Here is a 22059-nt window from a genome sequence, read left to right as displayed (position 1 = left end):
AACGCATGTTACCACGCGTTGACGTTTGAATCTTTCAAAATTGCGCGCGCGATCAGATTGTTTATATTTTTTTCGTACAAGCGCTTGGCGAGTTTTGCGCTTCTATTGCCTCGAGGAAAGTGGAATTTTCTATTGTAAATCAATAGTTTTAAGTGTAAAAAGTAAGATAAAAGTGTAAACCATCGTTGTGTGCTCAAGTTGCCGCTGTAGCGCGCTGAATTTGACCCGTCCAAATGTGTCTCCGTGTGTGTGATTGAATTGTGCAAGTGTGTGCTGCTCCACTATTGTGCGTGTGGACCATTGTCGTGTGCCCCCCTCGCAGGCAGGTGCAGCTCGGACCGCTAACGGAGTACCGCGCCGCCACCATGTTCGTGGAAGATCTGAGGACACAATTTTACCAGCGGCTGATTGGCAAGCGCATCCTGGTCATTGTGAACTACGACATCGATGCCATCTGCGCCAGCAAGATCCTGCAGGCCCTGTTCAAGTATGACAACATGCTGTACTCGATCGTGCCCATCATGGGCATCATGGTAGGTGGCAATCAGTGCTGGCCATTTGAATCGACTTTTAAAATTCAATATGATACAATAATGCAGGGTATGGTGCGGGCATTCAACGAGAACAAGGACGACGTCAAGTTTGTGTTGCTGGTCAACTGCGGCGGTTGCATCGATCTGGTGGATCTGTTGCAGCCGGAACCGGACGTGGTGTTTTTCGTTTGCGACTCCCACAGGCCGTACGACATCTGCAACGTGTACAGCGATCAGCAGGTGAGACAGATCTTCTCTGTAATTGCATTCGTGTATTGATAATTGCATTCTCTTATCACTGATAAGTCGTGCCTTTTGAAACATATTCCGACTCACAAGCAGACATGCATTTGCTCTAACTCCTCTTTTATGGCATTTCGTGTGGATGGTCCTCATCATGTTGTGCCAGTGATTAGAGTACGCTTATTATACCAATCTTTAAAGCTCCCGAAGATCCGGAGAGATTATATGGAGAGTGCTGTGAATGAAAATATATAGCTGAAATCAGTTTTTCCAATGAATCCCACCCAAAGCGTTTTCTAGCGTGTTGCTCGTACTGATTCAGAGCCCGTTCTTACACTGAACATTTCGAATTGTATATTGTTTTTGAGCAATTCTCCACGAAATCGGTATTTTTTTTGAATTTTGTTTTTTGTATTTTTTAATCCGACTGAAACTTTTTTGGTGCCTTCGGTATGCCCAAAAAAGCCATTTTGCATCATTAGATTTTCCATATAATTTTCCAAACAAATTTGGCAGCTGTCCATACAAAAATGATGTATGAAAATTGAAAAATCTGTATCTTTTGGAAGAATTTTTTGATCGATTTGATGTCTTCGGCAAAGTTGTAGGTATTCAGGTTTTCCAAAAAAAAAAAATCAGTATTGAAATTTTTTAAATATTTTTTTCGAAGAGATCGGAAAATTTCACGAATGTTTCATATTTTAAAATTGTAAATCGGACAATTAGTTGCTGAGATATCGACATTAGAAAATAGTGGGCTGTTAGGGTGAGACTTAGAAAACATCAATTTTCCTGTTTTTAAACACTTGCATGGCAATATCTCAGCAACTAAGGGTCGTATCAACAAAGTTCAAAAAAGCAAAATATAGAGAATTTTCTCAGCTTTTCAAAAATATTTTTTTAAAAGGTAGGCAAACATGTGCACTAATTTTGAAAAATGAAAAACTGCGACTATTTTCTAAAAAGTCACCTAAAATGGATTTAACCTTGAAAACGGTGCACTTAATCAAAATTTCTCTAAAGTACTTTTTGATTGCAAATTTGATTTTACATCGAAAAATGAAGTTGAAATTTTTTTACGAGCAGTATTTCGATTTTTTGAAAAAATCAGGATTGATTAAAAAATTCATAACTCGGTCAAAGATTTTTTGCACAACCTGGAAATTTCTGAAAAGTTGGCATTTTATGTCCTCTAAAACATATCAAAAAATAAAAAAAAATAAAAATAATGTTTTTTTGCAAATCAAGTTTTAGTGACAAAAAGTTAAATAAAAAATCACAAAAAACATTTTTAACGTGTATCATTTTTTTTCAGTGTAGTCCATATCCATACCTACAACTTTGTCAAAGACACCAAATCGATCAGAAAATTTCTTCAAAAGATACAGATTTTTGAATTTTCATAAATCATTTTTGTATGGACAGCTGCCAAATTTGTATGGAAAATTATATGGAGAATTTAATGATGCAAAATGGCTTCTTTGGGCATACCGAAGGCACCAAAAAAGTTTCAGTCTTTTAATCTTCACCATTTTCTTCGTACAAGTGAGATTCGAGCCCTTACTTAATTTTGTGAAATGATTAAATGAATTACACATTTACACAATGAACCAACAGATAATGGGAGCTAATCATCTTCACTGTGTAAAATCTGAAGATCTCTGAAGATTTAGTCAATACCGGCGCCCTACCAAGGAGTTGCAGTGGCAGGTACAGGGTTGTTACGGACGGCGCGGTTCGCGCGGATTTGGCGCGGATTTGCTGGCTAATTTTGCTTAGGCGTGGATTTCGCGCGGATGTGAAATTTGGTTAATATTGAAAATAATTGAGGGAGATTTCTGTTACTGAAACTGTATTGTACTGTATTTACTGTACTGTGTTACTGTATTTTCTTAATAAAAACTTCAAAAAAAATCATCATGAAGAGATTATTTTTTAAATGTATTCTAGAGTACTTTTTCAAAAGGTCCTATGCGCCAAAAGTAAACAAACTGAGTTATTCAACGCATGACGGTCTGCATATCCGAAACTACACTATCCTCAAACCCGATTTCTTCTAAGTATTTAATTTTTAAAAATATTAGCGAAATGCAAAATAACCTATGAGCATTCTCTTAAATTTTTATACAAAATAATTTACGTCGTTTTACCTCTCAGTGTCCTATGTGCATTCAGTAAAATGATGCACATACGACAATAACAAATCAACCTATGTACAATTTTAAATATATTTCAATCATTATGCACATACGCTAATATAATAACGACGTATGTACGCATTTTATTGAATAATTAGAAAGTAATGATAGATTTTTTTATATCCATATATCTTTTTAAAATAATGTTTGTTTAGGATCCGGATAACGTGCAGACGTCAGCTGTAAGAGAGTATGAAATGTTTCAATGCCTGACACAGCAAAAGAGAAGAGCGAAATTTAACCAATGAGCTCTCTCTCTCTCGAATCTGGCGGATACGACTCCCAGCATGACAAACCAAAACAACTCATAAAACAGCATAAAATATGTTTTTTGTTTTGGTTCATAGGATCGCGGACAGATCATTGTTGTGGACTGTTTTTTTGTGAGTTTTAAAAGAAAAGTGTCGAAGGGCGAAGGATTGCGGCAACAAAAAAATACGGTAAGTAGGGTGGAAAATTACCGTGATTCCCAAAGATGATTCCTGGACCATGGGATCGGCTCCGAAAGGCGTCCCTGTGCAAGAGGGCGAATATTTGTTTGGCCTTCCGGGTTGGTTTTGCCGGTACCGTGGCTATTATTTGGCTTTCCGGATGGGTTTTCTTGGTTCCGTGGCTATCTGGAAGGTGTCCCTGTGCAAAAGGGAGGATGCTTTTTGGCCGCCTGAATGAATTTTGCCGGTTTCGTGGCCATCCGGATGGCCAAAAAGCATCATCCCTCTTGCGCAGGGAAGCCTTCCGGATGGCCACGGAACCGACAAAAACATCCTGAAGGCCAGAAAACATCCCCCCTTTTGGCCAGGAGGGAAATGTTATCCTGTTAAATTTCATAAACCTTAACCTTAAACTATTTTTTTAATCACCCGCAGCACTATTTTACGGTACCTGGTCCCCCGACAACGACCAACCAAACGGCGGCGGACGTGGTACAGAGGACGCTTTTAGAAACCTTAAAAAAGCCATCCGCTTCGTGGTCATGATCTCGTCAGAGATCCTCAAGACGAACGTTGAATACATTAAGATTGCCGGGTGGATCGGCTATCAACAACTTCGCCAACGACGAGCTCATAATGACGCACGCAGGTGCAGATCGTCTGGGCCGCTTGGGACAAGGTGTCCGAGAATCCAAAAATGTACGAGCTGCTAAGACTAGTGGGGGGCAGAATGGCCCGCCTAAGTAAAATGCCCCTAAAACCATAGAAAAACATACAAATTTATGAATTCAGAGAAGTAGGCTTATGCTTTGGGATGTTCCCTTCAATGTTGTATACCTGGTTGATGAAAATGTTTAGCTTAAAACTAATTTTGAGCCACTTAAAAAAAAGTTTTTTTCGGCTACTTTTTCTGGGTGCGGGGCAGAATGGGCCACTTTAGAAAACAAGCCATTTTGTCTAATAAAACGTTGAAGGGAGATAATAAATGATTAAAGGGACCTTTCTAACATAGTTTCCATGAAGTTAGACTACTTTTATGAAAATAGTCACTTACCAAAACAAACATTTTTGAAAATAGTTTTAATATGTTGAAATAAGACACTATTTTTTAAATAAGCATCAAAACAACTAAAAAATCAACTTATTGCATTTAGCGTGATTTGTGAACCTACCAGGAGCGACATAATCCATTTAACCAAAATTTCATAACTTTTGATTTGAAAAAGGGTGGTCCATTCTGTCCTTAAGTGGATTTTAATTTAACACTTCCACCACCAAGCCTCTAAATTGATTTGAGGTTCCGATGTTGTTTGATTACCTTCGTAATAGCTCCTGGTAACATTATAAACATTGAAAAACCTTTTCAAACAATCTAACTTTCGGGAAAGCTTATTTAAGAAACTTGAAATTAACAACATTTGCGTGGTTTTGTCAATAAATTTACATTTTTGCTCATAATTCGAAAAATACAATGAATTCAAACGTGGTTTTCGGTGTGGTGATGTTATTTGACGTCCTTTATTAGACCCTTGCCTTCAGGTTGGTTAAAATCCATTTTAAAGCCCAAAACCTAGGGTGGCCCATTCTACCCCCATGGGCCATTCTACCCCCACTGCCCCTACAACCAGATAAAGTCCATCTGTCTGTCTGAGAGCACGACTTCCACAGTGGTTCTGCAGTGGTTGATCTTTTCGGATGTTCAAAACTTGGATATTCCGCACGACTACCTTTCTCCCTCTCTTATCGTGCAGTTTGCAATGCTACGCTTTAGAATTACGTCCATTGGGCGTACTCGTTGTATGATTCGACCTGCCAGCAGCATCTGGAGGTGTCTGGCAAAGTCTCGCTGCAAAGCAAAGCAATCCACTTTAACAACCCCCGGGTCTTTTGTGGGCTCTGTTGCAAGTTTCTACTCATTTGTAGGCGTCCGAAGGTTATGTGTGGTGACGAGTCACCCAAAACCTCTTTTCGCAAATGGACCGACGTTGTACTTCCCCATCCGATAGAAGGCCAGGAGGATAAGGCGGGAATCGAACCCGCGCCCCATAGCAACTTAGGGATCGGCAGCCGAAGCCGCTAACCACTGCGCCGCGAGGCCCTCCGTAAAAAGTCCCGCTGATAGACTTCCAATTCTTGCTACCAACAGCACATCCACAGCACAGCACGTTACAAGTGAATTTCTTCTGCGCCTGTTTTCTTTGTGACCCGATGTTTTCCGTTTTTCTAGACTCCTCCCAAACGGCATCAAGTCGGCAACCTAACAGACTCGTTCATGCGCCCTGGCAGTTTGCGGCGTTCGATTCATACGAGCACTTTACCCAGTACTCGGACGAGATCCTGGACTTGCTCGGAGGCGTTCGTCAACTCAAAGATGCTGGAGATGGTAAATGCGCGCGATTCGGAACGCCGCATAAGCACCTCGATCAACGCAATTGATTCCAGTTTTGTGCGACTCGCGCTCTTCAAATCCCCAGCTGACCTCACCCGTCGGCCAAGCAACAGCCGTAGAACCCGTTCGGAGATCCAACCCCTGAGATCGGAATAATTCTTTGGCGAAGAGCAAGGATCTCAGGGCAGCTCCTAAATCAACATCATGTATCCTTCGTTACCGCAGGTTCAACCGATCGCTCACCCCCAATCCGTCGTTGTTCTCCCCGGAGTACATCGTCATCGACGGAGGTTACTCGACGCATCTGTCGAAGCAAGTTAGCCAGACCATGCTGGGCAGTGAAGTAGCAGATACAACGCAACCAACCCGAACGCGGTCACCGAAACTCATCTGGACATCTTCAAAGCTGGTGCCGATTACATCGTGATCAACACGTACCTCCATCGAATGACCATCTCGTGTCAAAAGGAAGCGGAAGTCCGGCTGAAACATCCAACGGGTTTCTTTGAGATTTCCAGTGCAAAAATGGCGACAACACATGTACAATATGTTGCGTCAACATGAAATAAAGTCAATAAATTTAGTTATACATTTTGTAAATCATAACCTTACGAAAAATACAGTCAAAAATGGTGAATCTATTTGCTCAGACTAAGCCTTTTCATTCGAGACAGCATCATCTTATGGGTTTTGAACATCCTCCGGTTCCGTTTCCTTCTGCGAACCTTTCCCGTCCTTTGCTGCACTTTTCTCCTCTCCAACCTTTGTCTCAACCTCTTTAGCAGTAACCTTCTCACCAGACTACTTCCCGTTAGGTGATGACGCTCTTGCGTTCCAGTCTGTTGTTTAATCGCCAGTTGAAGATGATCACGAACGTTTTTGCTTCCCTCACAAAAAATCGATCAAACAGAGAGCCGGCGTCGTCAATAGTATTCCTTCCATCGTCGGCATATTCGTTCAGCAACCCATACGCGTCATCGGTGCGGTCCCGCTCGCGCATGATGTACATTACCGGGAATCCGCGCTAGCCCGCCTCCAGATAATCCGCCACTATGGAATAAAAGTTGTGCGCATGCAGTGCTGCTGGGGGGCTATCGAAACACTTGTTTATAACCGTTAAATAATATTTTTACCGAAAACTTTAAAAAACGATAGATTAAAAAATGTAGTATGTGCGCTAACAGCACGATAGGCGGATAAGATAATTTACCATGTCAAATTATCCTATGCGCCAAAGTAAACAATAATGATTGTTTACATTGGCGCATTGGTTAATTTGGCATCGTAAATTATCCTACCCGCCACCCATCTCACAGAAGGCTCATTGGGAAATAACGGGTTCTCTCTCCTCTCGCGCTGGAAGCATTGAAATATTTCATGCTCTTCGTCAGCTGTTGCCTACACGTTGCGAGAGAGTTGGACATACATTATTATCACAAAAATGTTGTTTTTTTAAATCAAGATTTAAATTTTATTTGATAAAGTTTTATGCGCAATGCCATATGAATATAGTCCAATGCGTTAAGTCTTATGTGCAAAAATTGTTCTATCAACGTGTTCTATGTGCACTCACAGGTTGTATGAACCAAATTGCGTCAGAACTAAGTGTAATCTTGTCTTTTATATAATTCCGAAATGTACACTTGAAAAGCATTACTCCAGACCCATTTGGGCGTTTTCAGAATCGAAAAATACCCAAGCGTGTTTAAATGGGATTTAAAAATGTGCACCAAAACTTTATCATCAAATTTCTCAGATTGAGATTTTTGCACATAGGACCTTTTGAAAAAGTACTCTAGTATTGATGTTGCCGTCGTTTCAGGGCTATTTGCAAAGATGGTTTCCGATGTTGATATATATCACACATTTATTTTATATTTATATACTTGTGTTGATAGAAATCACAACTATTGTACTATGTAAAATTGCAAGATATTGATTTTTTTTATTTGCATCTCAATATTCTTGTTTGTAAAATCTGCTTTGAACAGGTTTTAATCTTTTTGATACGTCGTTAGCTTAGGTAGAAATTCATAAAGCACAGCAACGCTTACACAAAACAGTAAGAGAGGCCTCTTCTAGGCATTGTGATTTTTTTTTCGTTTTTTTCAAAGTGGGTGTTAGGTTAGGATTTGGTATTTTGAAAAAATAGTTTTGTTGCAAGGCACTCAGAATAGTTAGTATTTTTTTGTAACTTTAGGTTGTTTAATAGTTCCAGACTCCATCTGTGTGTAAGTGAGTTAAGTAATGCTTTCAGAAAATCTGATTTCAATTTATGTGGTATGCTAACCATTCGGAATAGTCAAAAAAATCCATAGAGTCTCGATCAATCAGTAATGAAATGATATCGGACAAAATTCGTTAATCTGTTGAACTAACGGTTTTCGGATTATGGTTGTATCGACCATTGTTGCGAATCGAGGATCTACTGGAGTTTTGACGATCAAATGGAGCCTAACATTTCAAAGGGACACATGGTTTTTGTGAACAGGGATGCATCTCTCTCACTCAAATGACAGTTTACATAATGTATGATAGGGATACACTCTTGTTTGCAGAGCTTCTGTGCCCTAATGAAATGGAAGGCACGAAATCCGTAATAACAGTTCAATGGAGCGCGTCTGCATTTGTGGACAGACAGTCTATCCCTTTCGCTCAAGTGACAGTTCACGTCAAGTAAGAGGGGGATAGACTGCTTGTTTACAAATGCAGATTCGCCCTATTGAACTGTTACTACGGAAATAGTCGTCTTAACAACGAGTATTCAACTTGTAAAGTATGAACTGTTCAGTTATGTTTATTGGGTTAAAAACAAGGTAAAGGAATGTTTGGCATTTGGGAGTTTGAGATTCAAGTTTCTTTCAGAAAGTTTAGTTTAGGTTGTTGATAAATGTTTGTTTTCCGTAAATAATAGATTGGACTTTAATCAATGGTTAAACTGGTCGAAGTGTACTATTTCATTTGCACATCTGCTTCTAGGTGTAATGTACGATAAGACTACTGACAGACGCGACAGGACGGGGCCCAGAAAAAAATGCATCAAGATTTATATTCCATAGACAAGTTAGTTTTCATCTTTCGGTTTCCAGTTTTTTTTTAATTTCCTTTAAATTTGAAATACATCATAGGTGTCCTTTGTATAAATCTCCGATTATTTACATTTTCTTATTTAATTAACTAATAATTCAATTTCTTCCGGACCTTTTTACTTTGAATCATAATTTCAGATTTCCTTTATTCAGTGTTAAACTTAGATTAACGTAACTGCTTAAGTCATCCAAGTTCTTACTACCCACACCTACACTAATTTTCTTTCACCTTCCCCCTCCTGATCCTCTATATCTTCCGGTGGTGTTCATTTGGTATGCAATACTAGTTCGGCCACTACCCTATTTTCCACAAGAAACCGGACTTGGGCTGACTTGAGGCCACGTCCCCCACCTTGCTCCGTAAAACGAAACGAATGTATTGATGAGAATTTCTCAAACAAATTTATTACTACACTCAACTAATTTTTACCGGCTTTGAATATTTTTAATATCTTTTGAGTTTTGAGTATCGTTCTTTTTAACCTTATTTATTGTTTATTTTATAAAGGATTTCAATCATGTGAATCTATGTGAATCATTTTTCAAACTTTTCTCGAAGTTATATACCAGGATGTAAGAAAAATGATTATTGGGGCTTGTTTCCGTGGCCGTACTGTGCTCAAATGCGGATGCTGGCTCTTCGCCGTTGAGTTGTAGTAAAACCCACCCCATAGAAAGATTTTTTTTTCTAGATTTCTTGGGGAAAAAATAAAAGATCAAGACATTCAAAAATGAAAGCTTCAATCACATATGTGGAACTTAATTTCAAAAAGAGAGAATCGTACGGTCCTGCCTCTAGCGGTGGAGAGCTGCAACAATTAGACAAGATTTTCTGCCAGATGGGATCGAGGGGTTTCAAAACTGTGTAAAACATTAAGATTTCAAAATCTATACCCCTCGTATATTGCTGCCCGGTGAAACTCTGGTATAAATCTGTCAAAACACAAACAAAGTAATCCATAGAGTTATCTAAGGCCGATCTCACGCACACTAGCACGCCATTTGTTTTGCTGGACGGTACAAAATTTAACCTCAATCTTTTTCGTGTACGTACACGCAATACATGCGCACGTAGATAACTCTATGGATGAAACAGGAAGGTGCTGTGTCCTATCCCTCGCCTAGAGATCCATGATAAAGCTGTCAGACCAAATCTGTCAGACCAAGACTGTCAGACCAAAGAGCAAAAAGTAAACAATCTTGGTCGTCGACGTAGGTGCACACAAATCAAGAAAAGAAAATTTGAAAAAGAATTTTATTTTTCTATTTCAATAACTGGTTTCGGGCCGCAAAATTGAATGTACATCAGAAAATGATTAAACAGTGTGGCGTCCTGTTCACCGACAGTTACAAAAGCAGTTAAAAGCCTTATTCTTCCACTTTAATTTTTGATCACGTTTTCGGTTTACACCAGAACAATCTTGAAATTATTTATGCGGATTTGTGATTCCTCTTGTTCCATCATTCCCTTGGGATGAAACTGGGACAGTCAATCAAAACGATTGACAAAATAAATAAAAAATGGTTGGATATGGAATAATCCTTAAATTTCTATAATGATATAATGCCGTTCAAATCATTTAAGTTTATTAAACCTACTTATAAGTTTTCCATATTGGTTTCACGCAAGTATAAATCTAACAAAATTTGTGGAGTTGCTGCTAATGTTTTTGGTGATTGGTCATTGGACATGTACTATAGACAGTCGTGTTTCTTCAAGCAGCTTGACGGGGTCAGCAACTTTTCCTATGTGACTTAAAGGAAGCTTCTACAGTAAGATTTCAGTAATATTACTTGCTGAAATGTTTTAGTTGAAAATACCTCTCAGCTGCGATTAAATAATACATTTTTTCGCATCCGTAAGCAGAGCTTGATTGTTTACGTTTGGTCCTTATTATACCACTAGACAAATCTTTCCGGGCCCACTTTTTGAGAGAGAATTTGTACGGAGTTCCACGTATGTGCTTCAATACTCAAAACTCGAAGATTCAGAAATAAAAAATATTTTTGTTTTTTTTATAGTCATTTTTACTGAAAATTTAAAAATTAGAATACAAATATTAAAATATACGAAATTTTATAATTTTATAATTTAAAAAAAATAAAATTGAAAACTAGAAAAAAGGAGAATGGGCAAATTTGGTCCAAGGATGTACACGAACGGGACCAACTTTTTTCGAAAGATCTCGCCGAGACATGAAAAAAAGTCTTCGGGACCAACTCTCTAAACCCCGGGGTTCAAAAGTTACAACTTGTTGAAGTTTGAGCATTTTGGGTTAAAATGTACAAAAAATCGTATTTTTGCTATTTCCAAAATCATTTATAAAATCTCTGTTTCATTATGGATTTCGATTTTCTTGGCTTCATTCGACGCGTATCAGCAAAAACTATGAGTTCTGATATGTCTTAGCATGATTGAAACATGATTTCTCTTGTTTTTATCTGTTTGAACCGTTTGTGCAAGAGGCATCCCATAGAAACAAGTCGAAACTTCAAGGTTTTGAAACCGGATCCGACCCAGACTGCTTCAGTGACTATGGAAGGCTTCAGTGCAATGTTGTAACAACTTATTGGGATGGTCTGAGTCACCTGAGAACTCCTTGGAGTTAAGACCGGTGAGTCTACCGCCGTAACAAGAAAGATGTCAGCGGTTTTTGACCACGGATCATACCCGTATGGCTCCAGTGAGTATGGTAGACTACTATGCTGATGTGTTGGAGTGTTCTGGGTTTTCCTAGGACTCCCTGGAGTTAAGATCTGTGGGTCTACTTTCGTAACAAGCAAAATGTCGACCGGTTTTGACAACGGAACATACCCGCATAGCTTCAGTGAGTGTGGTAGACTGCTTTGCTAATGTGTTAGGATGTCCTGGGTCATCCAAGTTTTTGCTGATACGCGTCGAATGATGCCAAGAAAATCGAAATCCATAATGAAACAGAGATTTTATGAATGATTTTAGAAATAGCAAAAATACGATTTTTTGTACATTTTAACCCAAAATGCTCAAACTTCAACAAGTTGTAACTTTTGAACCCCGGGGTTTAGAGAGTTGGTCCCGAAGACTTTTTTTCATGTCTCGGCGAGATCTTTCGAAAAAAGTTGGTCCCGTTCGTGTACATCCTTGGACCAGCTCCCATACAAATTTGCCCATTCTCCTTTGGAATTCAAAATTCAAACAAATTTATTCAAATTTGATTTAAGAATTTGAAACTTTAAAAAGTCAAAAATTATAAATTCTAAAATTTAAAAATTAAAAGCGACCAAGAGAACAAAAAATAATACATGCTCAAATTCTTAAATTCTCAATTTCTTAAATTCTTAATAAAATAATACAAATTTGGTGGTTCGATTTTTATGAGTACTCTTTGGCGAGAATCATCAAGTACGAACTGTGTTTAAATTTTCAAATTCTTAGATTTATGAATTTTCATGATTTTGAAATGTATAAATTTTATAATCATTTTCAATCCATAAATTTTTGATTTTTTTTATTTTTCATATTTATATTTCAAAATGTTTCAATTCATATTTAGAATTTCTCTTTTTGCCAAAATTATTGTTATGGCTTTTCCCTCTGGTTTACTTCATCCTAGCAAAAATAAATTAGTCCATAAAATTTTCGGCGTTTCAAGATTCTGCGTTCTGAGATTCGGCCTCATGCGGCTATTTTTGATATAAAATTGCATTTATTGAATACAATTTTATTTAATCGTTTATGATTGTTGTGCTCTTGATGGATCTCTTGGGTTTTGTTCCAAAATATTTTTTTAATTCATAAAAATAAACTCTGTTTTATTTTTGTTAATATGGCGCGGATTGGGTTTTGGGACGGCGCGGATCCCATCCCATAGCAGACCCATCATGTATAGAATTTATCGCTCTATACTGCCGTTCTACGCATAATTGTCCCATGTTCTAAAATGATAAAAAGTCAGAATGTGTGTGTGCAACCAACCAAACGGGACCACGCGGTCGCTTCTTACAAATTGAGTTGTTTCCATGTATTTTTAGATCTACATTCTATGCATGCAAATAACTCGCATAGGCATTTGGAAGGTGTTAGCTCTGCCGAGCTTCGGTGACCCATTTCTACGCTGGCTAGCCGAGCGCGAGGTACTTTAGCTTTATCGACAAGCCCCGCCCTGAAGAACGTTTGGACCAATAGGATTCAAACGTTATTTAGAACTTCCGAACCCTTGTCAAATGGACAAGGACCCAGCGCGTATATAGTTGATAGTAACAGTATTTCTAATTCCAGTCATAGCTCATCAAGTCGCGAAGGCATATTGGTTAGCATTTTTGCTTACCAATCCAAAGGACGAGGGATCGAATCCCGACTCGAGCGACTTTTGATTTTTCGTTCATGTTCAGAGTTTCAAGATTTATATTTCCTATACTTTCTCGTTGAGAGCAGATGGGAATCGAACCCAGGACCATTCGCTTACAAAGCTAACACCGTGACCAGTTAGCCACGGCCGCTCCTTTAAAATGATAAAAAGTCAGAATCACCCAAAAATGACATGGGACAATTATGCGTAGAACGGCAGTATCCAGGTTTTTAAGCGAAGATGGCGTTCGAATGTTGAACGTCCGAAATGTCGAAATCGCGCAATAGCACCAACATTAGAAAAAAAATGCGGCTGTCATGCCATGGCACAATTTTTTCGTAATGTTGGTACCACTGCGTGATTTTGACATTTCGGGCTTTCACCATTCGAACGCCATTTACGCTTAAAAAGCTGGATACCTGTCGATACTGCTTGAGACCGTTTTATCCACAGAATTTCCTTCAAGCATCACATGAAATGGGGGAATTGTGTTAGTAGGGCAAGAAAATTGTAGATCAGGATTCGTCTTGGTAATCTTGATGGTTGAATGGAAAAACCGAGGGAAAAACCTAATTTCTTCTGGAATGTGTTCATTGACCATCCCCTACGAAAAAAAGTAAAGTAATCCACTTTAACGACCCCCGGGTCTTTTGTGGTCTCTGTTGCAAGTTTCTGCTCATTTCTAGGCGTCCGAAGGTTATGTGTAGGCTTAGTGATTTTTCACGCTTGAAAATTGCAAATTTCACGGGGACCTCAATTTAAAAACATCAAATTACACGCAAATTTCGCGGAACTTAAAAAATGTTAAAATAATATTTAAAATCCTTTGTTTAAATCACAGATACTCTTTTTTAACGCTTCATTATATATTATTCTTCAATAAACTAAAAAAAATCACTAAACTTGAATGCGACCCATAAAAAACTCTCCCAATTTAAAAAAAAAAAACTCCTAGTTTATGGATTTTTTATATATACGTAGGGCACGCGTATTCTCATTTACTGAACTGCTCTTTTAATATTCGACTAATAATGCTAAAATGTTTTCACAAATTTGCTTTTGTTATATCTCTTTACATTTTAATGAATTTCATATCAAAGCAAGATTTAACAATGTTGTCCAGTCAAAATGAGTAAAATAAATTGAATTTTCTGCAACATTTAGCCAATTCAACATATTTTTTTAGAGTTTTAGCTCACTTTTCAAAAACTCAATTAAAATCAATTTATATACAGATTTATAACAAATTTATATACAGATTTATAACAAAATCGAAATTTTTATTCTAAGTGATAGATAAAAGAAAACAATAAAAGTAGATTTTTTTTACTTTCACGGGAATTATGCTCCAAAATAAACAAATATCGTTAAAATTAAACAGGCCCAAAAAATAATTGATTTGTTTTTAAAATGTGATTCCAAAGATTAAAATACTCTTCATTTTATTTTGAATAAAACCAAGCTTGATTCTTTTATTATTTTTCAAAAATAAACCTTTGAAATAAAATAGCGGTAAAAATTTTAATACAGCGAATGCAACTATTACTAAATTCAGCTTGACATACATATATATTCAAGCTTTTTAATTGAAAACAAATAAAATTTACTTAAAAAGTCTTTTTGGATGAAATATTTATTAAGTTGTTATTCAAAATAAATGATTTGAGAAAATTGATAAATTTCACGAATTTTACGCCGTCCATGAAATCGTCAAAAATCACAAACCCTATATCAATTTTTAAACCAGGATATTCACTCACTCAATTCTACAGTAGTTCATGAGATTATTTTTTATTCCTTTCGAGTTTGATAAATTATTTTGAGAAAATTGTTACATTTTCACACATACAAAAAAATTCACGGGATTTCGCGGAAAAAGCCAAATTTCGCGGATTTCACGCTGTCCGCGAAATCGTGAAATTTCACTAACCCTAGTTATGTGCTTGTGAGTCACCCTCTTTTACGCAAATGGATCGACGTTTTACTTCCTCATCCGATAGAAGGCCAGGAGGATAAGGCGGGAATCGAACCCGCGCCCCATAGCAACTTAGGGATCGGCAGCCGAAGCCGCTAACCACCGCGCTACGAGGGCCCTCAACGAACATGTCCTTATTTCTGGCTAATTCATGTTGTTGTAGGAACGAGTAAAGTGAAGTTGTTGATCATTTTCGAAGAAAATTGACCATCACTCTAAAATGCTCTGTATTAAATTCAACTGCACAAAAATGAATCAGCATAATATTAATGACGATTTGCATAACAGTACAAGGAATGAGATAATCGTTACCAAAATGTAGGGTACTATTATGAACAACTTGCTGAAGAAATTTATTTTTTTATGAAAATATTGACATTTGATAAAGGGAGCGGCCGTGGCTGACTGGTTACGGTGTTCGCTTTGTAAGCGAATGGTTCTGGGTTCGATTCCCATCTGCTCCCAACGAGAAAGTTAAGAACACATAAATTTGAAATGATGAATATGAACGAAAAATCAAAGCCGCTCGAGGCGGGGTTCGATCCTCCGTCCTTTGGATTGGTAAGCAAAAATGCTAACCACTAGGCCATGACGACTTGGTGAGCGTGGACTGGAATTAGGAATACTGTTACAGAGAGCGAGTTGTGGCGCTATAACCACGGAAAATAATGTCCAGGGCATTCGTGGGAATACATACAATGTCCCATCCCAGAGGGTCCCGGTGTACCAAACCTTCTTAGCATGGTGCTCCCAACGAATACATCAAATCTCGGAACGTATGGTGGTGTGTCCCCACGCTTCTTCCTCCCCTGTCGATTCAGAATTGTGTTGTTGTTCGAACACTCAGTGCTCAAACTCAACCCAATTACGAATCATCTCTGCGATACGGCTTTACGCAGTAGGCCTGGCCGCTTTAACGCTTGTGATGTTTCAATGCATTCCGATGCAATGGCGCACTACAAATGTTAATAAATGACAAGAAGAGAGCTAGGCGTCATCTAACCTAAGGCACTCTCCAGGATCCCTTCGAAAGATTGGCTGCGCTAGGGTCTGATTAGATTAGATTAGAAAATATTGACAGTTGATATGTTTTTACGCTTGGAACAGTTTTCAACTAAATGCGCTGATATTTGGCATCAGAGTCCTTACGAGCAACCCCTACGTGGGGACCACTCCATGTCTGATTTTGAGAACTTTTGTATGTATGTATTAGTATTCATAATTTTTGACGCTAGATCCGGACATCATTTTCATCAAAATATCTCAAATTCGGCTCCAAAATGTGCTAATAACTTTTGACCGAGTGGTTAGATCTTCAAATTTTAGAAATTTGGACATTACAATGCATTGCAACATCCCAAGCACTAAAGCGGCCAGGCTGATCGCCATCCGAAAGGCGAACAAGGACATAACCAACCCAGGTAATTACCGCCCGATCAGCCTTTTGAGCAGCCTGAGCAAACTCCTGGAACGGGTGATCCTCGCCCGGATAAACCGTCACCTGGAGACGGAGCAACTCATCCCACACGAGCAGTTCGGCTTCAAGCCGGGGCACTCAACGGTGCACCAACTCGCCCGTATCTCGGAGATGGTGAAGCGCGGTTTCCTGGCGGGGAAGTCGACCGGCATGATCCTTCTTGACGCCGAAAAGGCCTACGACTCCGTGTGGCAGGACGCCGTGGTCTACAAGCTCTTCCGCTCGAACCTCCAGTCGTTCCTGGTCAAGATCGTCGAGTCGTTCCTGACAAATCGGTCGTTTACGGTAACGGTGAATGGCGAGCGTTCCTCCGTCCACAACATCCCCTTCGGCGTGCCCCAAGGATCAGTGCTGAGCCCGACTCTCTACAACATCCTTACCTCCGACATGCCGATGATCGATGGAGTGTCGTACGCATTCTTTGCGGATGACAATGCATACTTGGCATCGGATAAGGACCCGAAGATCGTCGTCACCCACCTACAAGCGGCACAGAACAACCTCGAGGAGTTTCAGCGGAAGTGGCGCATCAAGCTGAATGCTGGGAAAACCCAGTCCATCTTCTTCACCAGGAGGCGTGCTGCACAGCACCTTCCCCGCAGATCGATCAGCGTCAACGGCCAGCCTGCGACGTGGGACGACGAGGTCAGGTACCTGGGTGTGGTGCATGACAAGAAGCTGAAGTACGACAAGCACGTGAACAACATCATCGAGAAGGTGGATCGTTCCACCAAGGCGCTCTACTCCCTGCTGAATCGGCGGTCGAAGCTGAGCATCAAGAACAAGTCGCTCGTGGTCAAGTGCATCATCCGTCCAATACTGCCTACGCTGCTGCGGTCTGGGGCAACTGCGCCAAATCGCACCGTAAGCGACTCCAGGTGAAGCAGAACAAGCTGCTCAAGATGGTGTACAACCTGGACCCGTGGTACCCGACCGACGATCTACACGAGCTGGCCGGCGTCGACACCATCGACGCAAGCATCGAAAAGGCAACGAGTACCTTCAGGACTTCCTGTGGCATGTCAACGAATCCGCTCATCGAAGCACTCCTCCGTCAACAACTGTGATAGGGGGAGGGGGGGGGGGGGCAGAATGGCCCGCCTAAGTAAAATGCGCCAAAAACCATAGAAAAACATGAAAACTTATGAATTCAGTGTAGTAGGCTTATGCTTTGGGATGTTCCCTTCAATGTTATTGTAGTAGGCCATGCTAACTACCAGCACTCCCAGCACAGTTCGTTCCCGGCCACCCAACACGCCGGACGGAATAAACAGTTTTCTCAGTAACAAACTGTCTTTCACTGTAGCTTAGCAACGGCACAACATTTGGCGACGAGGAGAAGAAAATTTTCCTGGAACTTTCTCGAAGTCAACTCAAGCCCCCCAGGAAAATGTCTGACGTGGATCTTCGGCAAGTTATCCTCAGGCTGGACGCGCTCCTTGCAAAGCAGAACCTGATGTTGGAGAAATTTCAAGTTTCGCCAAGTTCCGAACCTGCCAACATCGAGCCACAGGAGGAAGCACACATCTCTGTGTCTAGTGCACCGGAGAACCACGCTACGGAAGAGTGCCACCGTGTGGCCAACCTCAAGCAGGTCGTGCAAACGGACCTGAAGCAGAAGAAGAAGCACATCCGCATCGCGCTCAACGGGACGACCGTACCGATGCAGCTGGATACTGTTTCCGACACCACGCTGTGTGCCATGAATCCGGATCAACACCACGAATCGCTTGGACGCTGCAAGACAGTTCTGCGTGCCAAGAATCTGGAAGCATCCTCGGAACCGCTTGGACACACCGCTCGCACACACAATCCGCAAGACAACGAGGCCGTCATCGATCCAGATCAACCCGTCGATCTGGCCGTCTCAAGTCCAACCTACGACGATCCCCGCACGGAGCCCTCCGACAGTGTTCCCGGAACCGATCATCGTCCGTCGCCGGCATCGAGCGACTCCATCAAGCTTGCCGACACCAGTTCCTGCGCCAACGCCGGCCATCTGGATCCTCATCCTTGGTTGGTGGCCCTGCGGACATTCCGGAAGCTCTCAACGAAGATCAAGCATTGCATCTCTCCAACGGCTGCAAGAGGTCTCAAAAATCTCGCCGAAGGAGGAAAAGCGATTACAGATCATCCCACAAACATCGCCTGGTTGAAAAATCATCTCGAGCCGTCATACGTCGATCGCGGACCACACCTAGCTTGGCCGCCGCGAGACGATCGGAAACGGCTACAACCGGAAACTGGTCCACCGATGAAGCAGTTCAGTAGCAGGAAGATTGGCCGTCCGCCAAATCTCCTAAAGGGGGAGATGTAGTAGGCCATGCTAACTACCAGCACTCCCAGCACAGTTCGTTCCCGGCCACCCAACACGCCGGACGGAATAAACTGTTTTCTCAGTAACAAACTGTCTTTCACTGTAGCTTAGCAACAGTTACAACAGTTATATACTTGGTTGATGAAATTTTTTAGCTTAAAACTGTTTTTGAGCCACTTTAAAAAAAAAGTTTTTTCGACTTTTTTTCCAGGGTGCGGGGCAGAATGGGCCACCTTAGAAAACAAGCCATTTTGTCTAATACAACGTTGAAGGGAGATAAGAAATGACTTAAGGTACCTTTCTAACATAGTTTCCATGAAGTTAGACCACTTTAATAAAAATAGTCACTTATCAAAACAATTTTTTTGAAAATAGTGTTAATATGTTGAAAAAGGACACTATTTTTACAAATAATCATCAAAACAATTAAAAAATCAACTAATTTTTCATTATACATGCTTTGTGAAGCTACCAGGAGTGAAATAATCCATTTAATCCAAATTTCATAACTTTTGATTGTTTTTATAAGGCAGGATAAGGGTGGTCCATTCTGCCCCCAAGTGGATTTTAATTTAACACTTCCATCACCAAGTCTCTAAATGATTTTAAGGTTCCGTTGTTGTTTGTATACCTTGGTAGTAACATCTAGTAACGTTATAAGCATTGAGCAAACTTTTTCAAACAATCCAACTTTTCAGAAAGCTTATTTAAAAACCTCGAAATAAACAACATTTGCGTAGTTTTGTCAATAAATTTACATTTTTGCTCATAATTCGAAAAATACAATGAATTCAAACGTCGTTTTCGATATGGTGAAGTTATTTGACGTCCTTTATAAGACCCTTGCATTACAATTGGTCTAAATCCATTCTAAAGCCCAAAACCAAGGGTGGCCCATTCTGCCCCCCTGGTCCATTCTGCCCCTATTGGTTTTTAAGCCAAACATAGATCTAGGGTTTTTTCTCAAAATTTATTTTCCCTAAAAGAGCACGCAGCTAGCAAAATCTAAATTTAGAAACATTTACCCTCCCTGTAAAGGCTTATGAATTGATCTCAGTTGAAAGGTTCTCCAAATCTCTGAATTGCAAATGTAACATCCTGGAGCAGAACTGTTAAATTCTAATAAACACCAATTGAATTGAAGTGAAAATTAAAACAAAATTTAAAGCGGCCAGGCCTACTGCGTAAAGTTGTACCGCAGAGAGATGATTCGTTGAAGTGGGTTGAGTGTACGTACCGTACACGCAATACATGCGCACGTAGATAACTCTCTAAGCTCCGAGTTTTCGTTTTGGGAAATTATTCATTGAGAGCACCATCAGAGAGAAGGCACCATGTTAAGACGTTTTGGTTCACAAATCCTCAGGACACTTTATTCTGTGGTTATAGCGCCACAACTACTTAGCTCAACACATACGAGAATTACCCATAGATAGGAAAAATAAAAGAAAAAAAAACAACTCTAGAAAATTCAATACCCTTTCCCTTTCCATAGATTTGCATCCTCGGCGAGATGAACCCCGACGAGGGCATTCCAGACTTTGACACCTGCTTCCAGGATTCCGAGGACGAAGGCGACGACGACGAAGACGATGATGCGGTGGACAACAGCGACGAAGATGATGAGGAGGGTGGCGGAGGCGCCGGTGCCAGCCGGGAACGGAACCGCATCGAGCGTATCGAGCGACAGCTGCTGAAACGGCGCCAGCGTCGCGAGTGGGAGGAGAAGCGAAATCAGAAGCTGTTCGATTACACCCAGTTTAGTTATTACGGGTCGAGTTCGGCGCTGAACATTTTCGAGCTGGCCTGGCACCTTTCGAAAGACTCGATCGATCTGCTGTGGTGGGCGATTGTGGGTGTGACGGAACAGTTGCTGCTGGGGAAGATTGACAGTGCAGCTTATACGTTTTTCACGGAGAAGATGCGACCGCACGTGTCACGACTCACGAACAAAGCCACCGACCAGGCCATCCAGACGTCGGTGAAGATTCTGTTTGAGAACGATCTGCATTTGGCGCTTTACCGCCACTGGAGCGTGCTGGATTCGCTCAAGTATTCAATCTATCCGGCGTGTAAGATGAAACTTTGGACGTACAAGGGCGAAAAGGTGATGCATGAGTTGCTGGTCGACATGGGACTGCCGTTGGTGCAGGCCAAGCAAACGTTCAACGCGATGGATTTAGTTTTGCGGAAAGAGTTTCACGACAAGATGGAAAAGTTTGCCGACAAGTTCCATCTGCCGGAGATCGTGTACGGTTCGTTCGTCCTGCAGTACGGCTACCGGAACAAATACTCAGCCGCCGACTACGTGTACTCGATGCTGGCCATCCTGGAGTCGGTCAAGAAGGACCGCACGCCAGAGACGTGCTTTCTACAGTCGATGGACGCCCTCTCGCGAAGCAACAAGGAAATTCTGGACGAAGGAATTGAAATCTGCAAGACGCTGCTCTCGACGATCTTCAAGCAGGTCCAGAGCTCGCTCGAGATGCACGCCGTCTACTCCGCAGGACCATTTCTGTACTTTATCCTGCAGGAGGAAATTCCCTTCTTCACCTGCCCCTACGGACTCATCATGCTGGCCCGGTTTCTGCTGAACGGTCACGTGGCCGTGTCGCGCAACCGGAGAGCGCGCGAGTTGCCGCTGATTGCGGTCGCACCCATCGATCTCGCCCGGGGCGTCTCGCTGCTGGTCGGAATTCCGCCTGTCTGCGAGGAAAGCAAAAGCCTCTTCGGGAAGGCGTTCGACCAGGCGGCCAAAAAGAGTGGGTCCACAATAAGCCAGGACTTTTTCGAAACGTCCGTCATCCAGATCCGCCAGTCGGACTGCACCAAATTTCTGGACGCGATGACCGTGCTGTTGAGCTGAGCTGTTTTGTTGTGTGGATGAGTACAGTTTAGATGTAAGCTTAGGGTACACTGACGTTTAGAGATTAGTTTTTACCAGTAATTTCAATTTTTACACCTGACTTACAATATTTATCGATAAACCAATTGCACCGTGCGCACGACATATACAAAATTTCTGAAGAAAATATAGCGTTATTCAATCTAGGTAAACAGCAAGAGTTCCCGTTGTGCT

The 22059-nt window shown here is 40.9% G+C and overlaps 2 protein-coding genes across 2 annotated transcripts; both read left to right on the top strand.

Moving 5' to 3' along the window:
• Positions 1-49: 49 nt before the first annotated feature.
• On the top strand, positions 50-22037 carry LOC120427530 (cell division control protein 45 homolog). The gene is made up of 3 exons (XM_039592396.2): positions 50-533; positions 600-773; positions 20476-22037. Exons 1-3 carry the CDS (start codon positions 366-368, stop codon positions 21844-21846), a joined length of 1713 nt encoding a protein of 570 aa, XP_039448330.1. The 5' UTR covers positions 50-365; the 3' UTR covers positions 21847-22037.
• Positions 3387-6026, top strand: LOC128092871 (uncharacterized). The gene is made up of 2 exons (XM_052707886.1): positions 3387-4104; positions 5633-6026. Exons 1-2 carry the CDS (start codon positions 4042-4044, stop codon positions 5948-5950), a joined length of 381 nt encoding a protein of 126 aa, XP_052563846.1. The 5' UTR covers positions 3387-4041; the 3' UTR covers positions 5951-6026.
• Positions 22038-22059: the final 22 nt, after the last annotated feature.

Source organism: Culex pipiens, chromosome 2 (assembly GCF_016801865.2).
Source record: "Culex pipiens pallens isolate TS chromosome 2, TS_CPP_V2, whole genome shotgun sequence".
In the NCBI taxonomy this organism is placed as follows: domain Eukaryota; kingdom Metazoa; phylum Arthropoda; class Insecta; order Diptera; family Culicidae; genus Culex; species Culex pipiens.
Note: the sequence above shows the minus strand (reverse complement) of the source record. Positions and strands in the feature narration are given on the sequence as shown.

Bases quoted from the DNA above. Each gene is read 5' to 3' on its own strand.
- LOC120427530 (XM_039592396.2), top strand. From the start codon at position 366: ATGTTCGTGGAAGATCTGAGGACACAATTTTACCAGCGGCTGATTGGC. The intron at 534-599 runs GTAGGTGGCAAT...ACAATAATGCAG, and splicing joins TGCCCATCATGGGCATCATG to GGTATGGTGCGGGCATTCAA. The intron at 774-20,475 runs GTGAGACAGATC...CCCTTTCCATAG, and splicing joins ACGTGTACAGCGATCAGCAG to ATTTGCATCCTCGGCGAGAT.
- LOC128092871 (XM_052707886.1), top strand. From the start codon at position 4,042: ATGACGCACGCAGGTGCAGATCGTCTGGGCCGCTTGGGACAAGGTGTC. The intron at 4,105-5,632 runs GTACGAGCTGCT...CCGTTTTTCTAG, and splicing joins GTGTCCGAGAATCCAAAAAT to ACTCCTCCCAAACGGCATCA.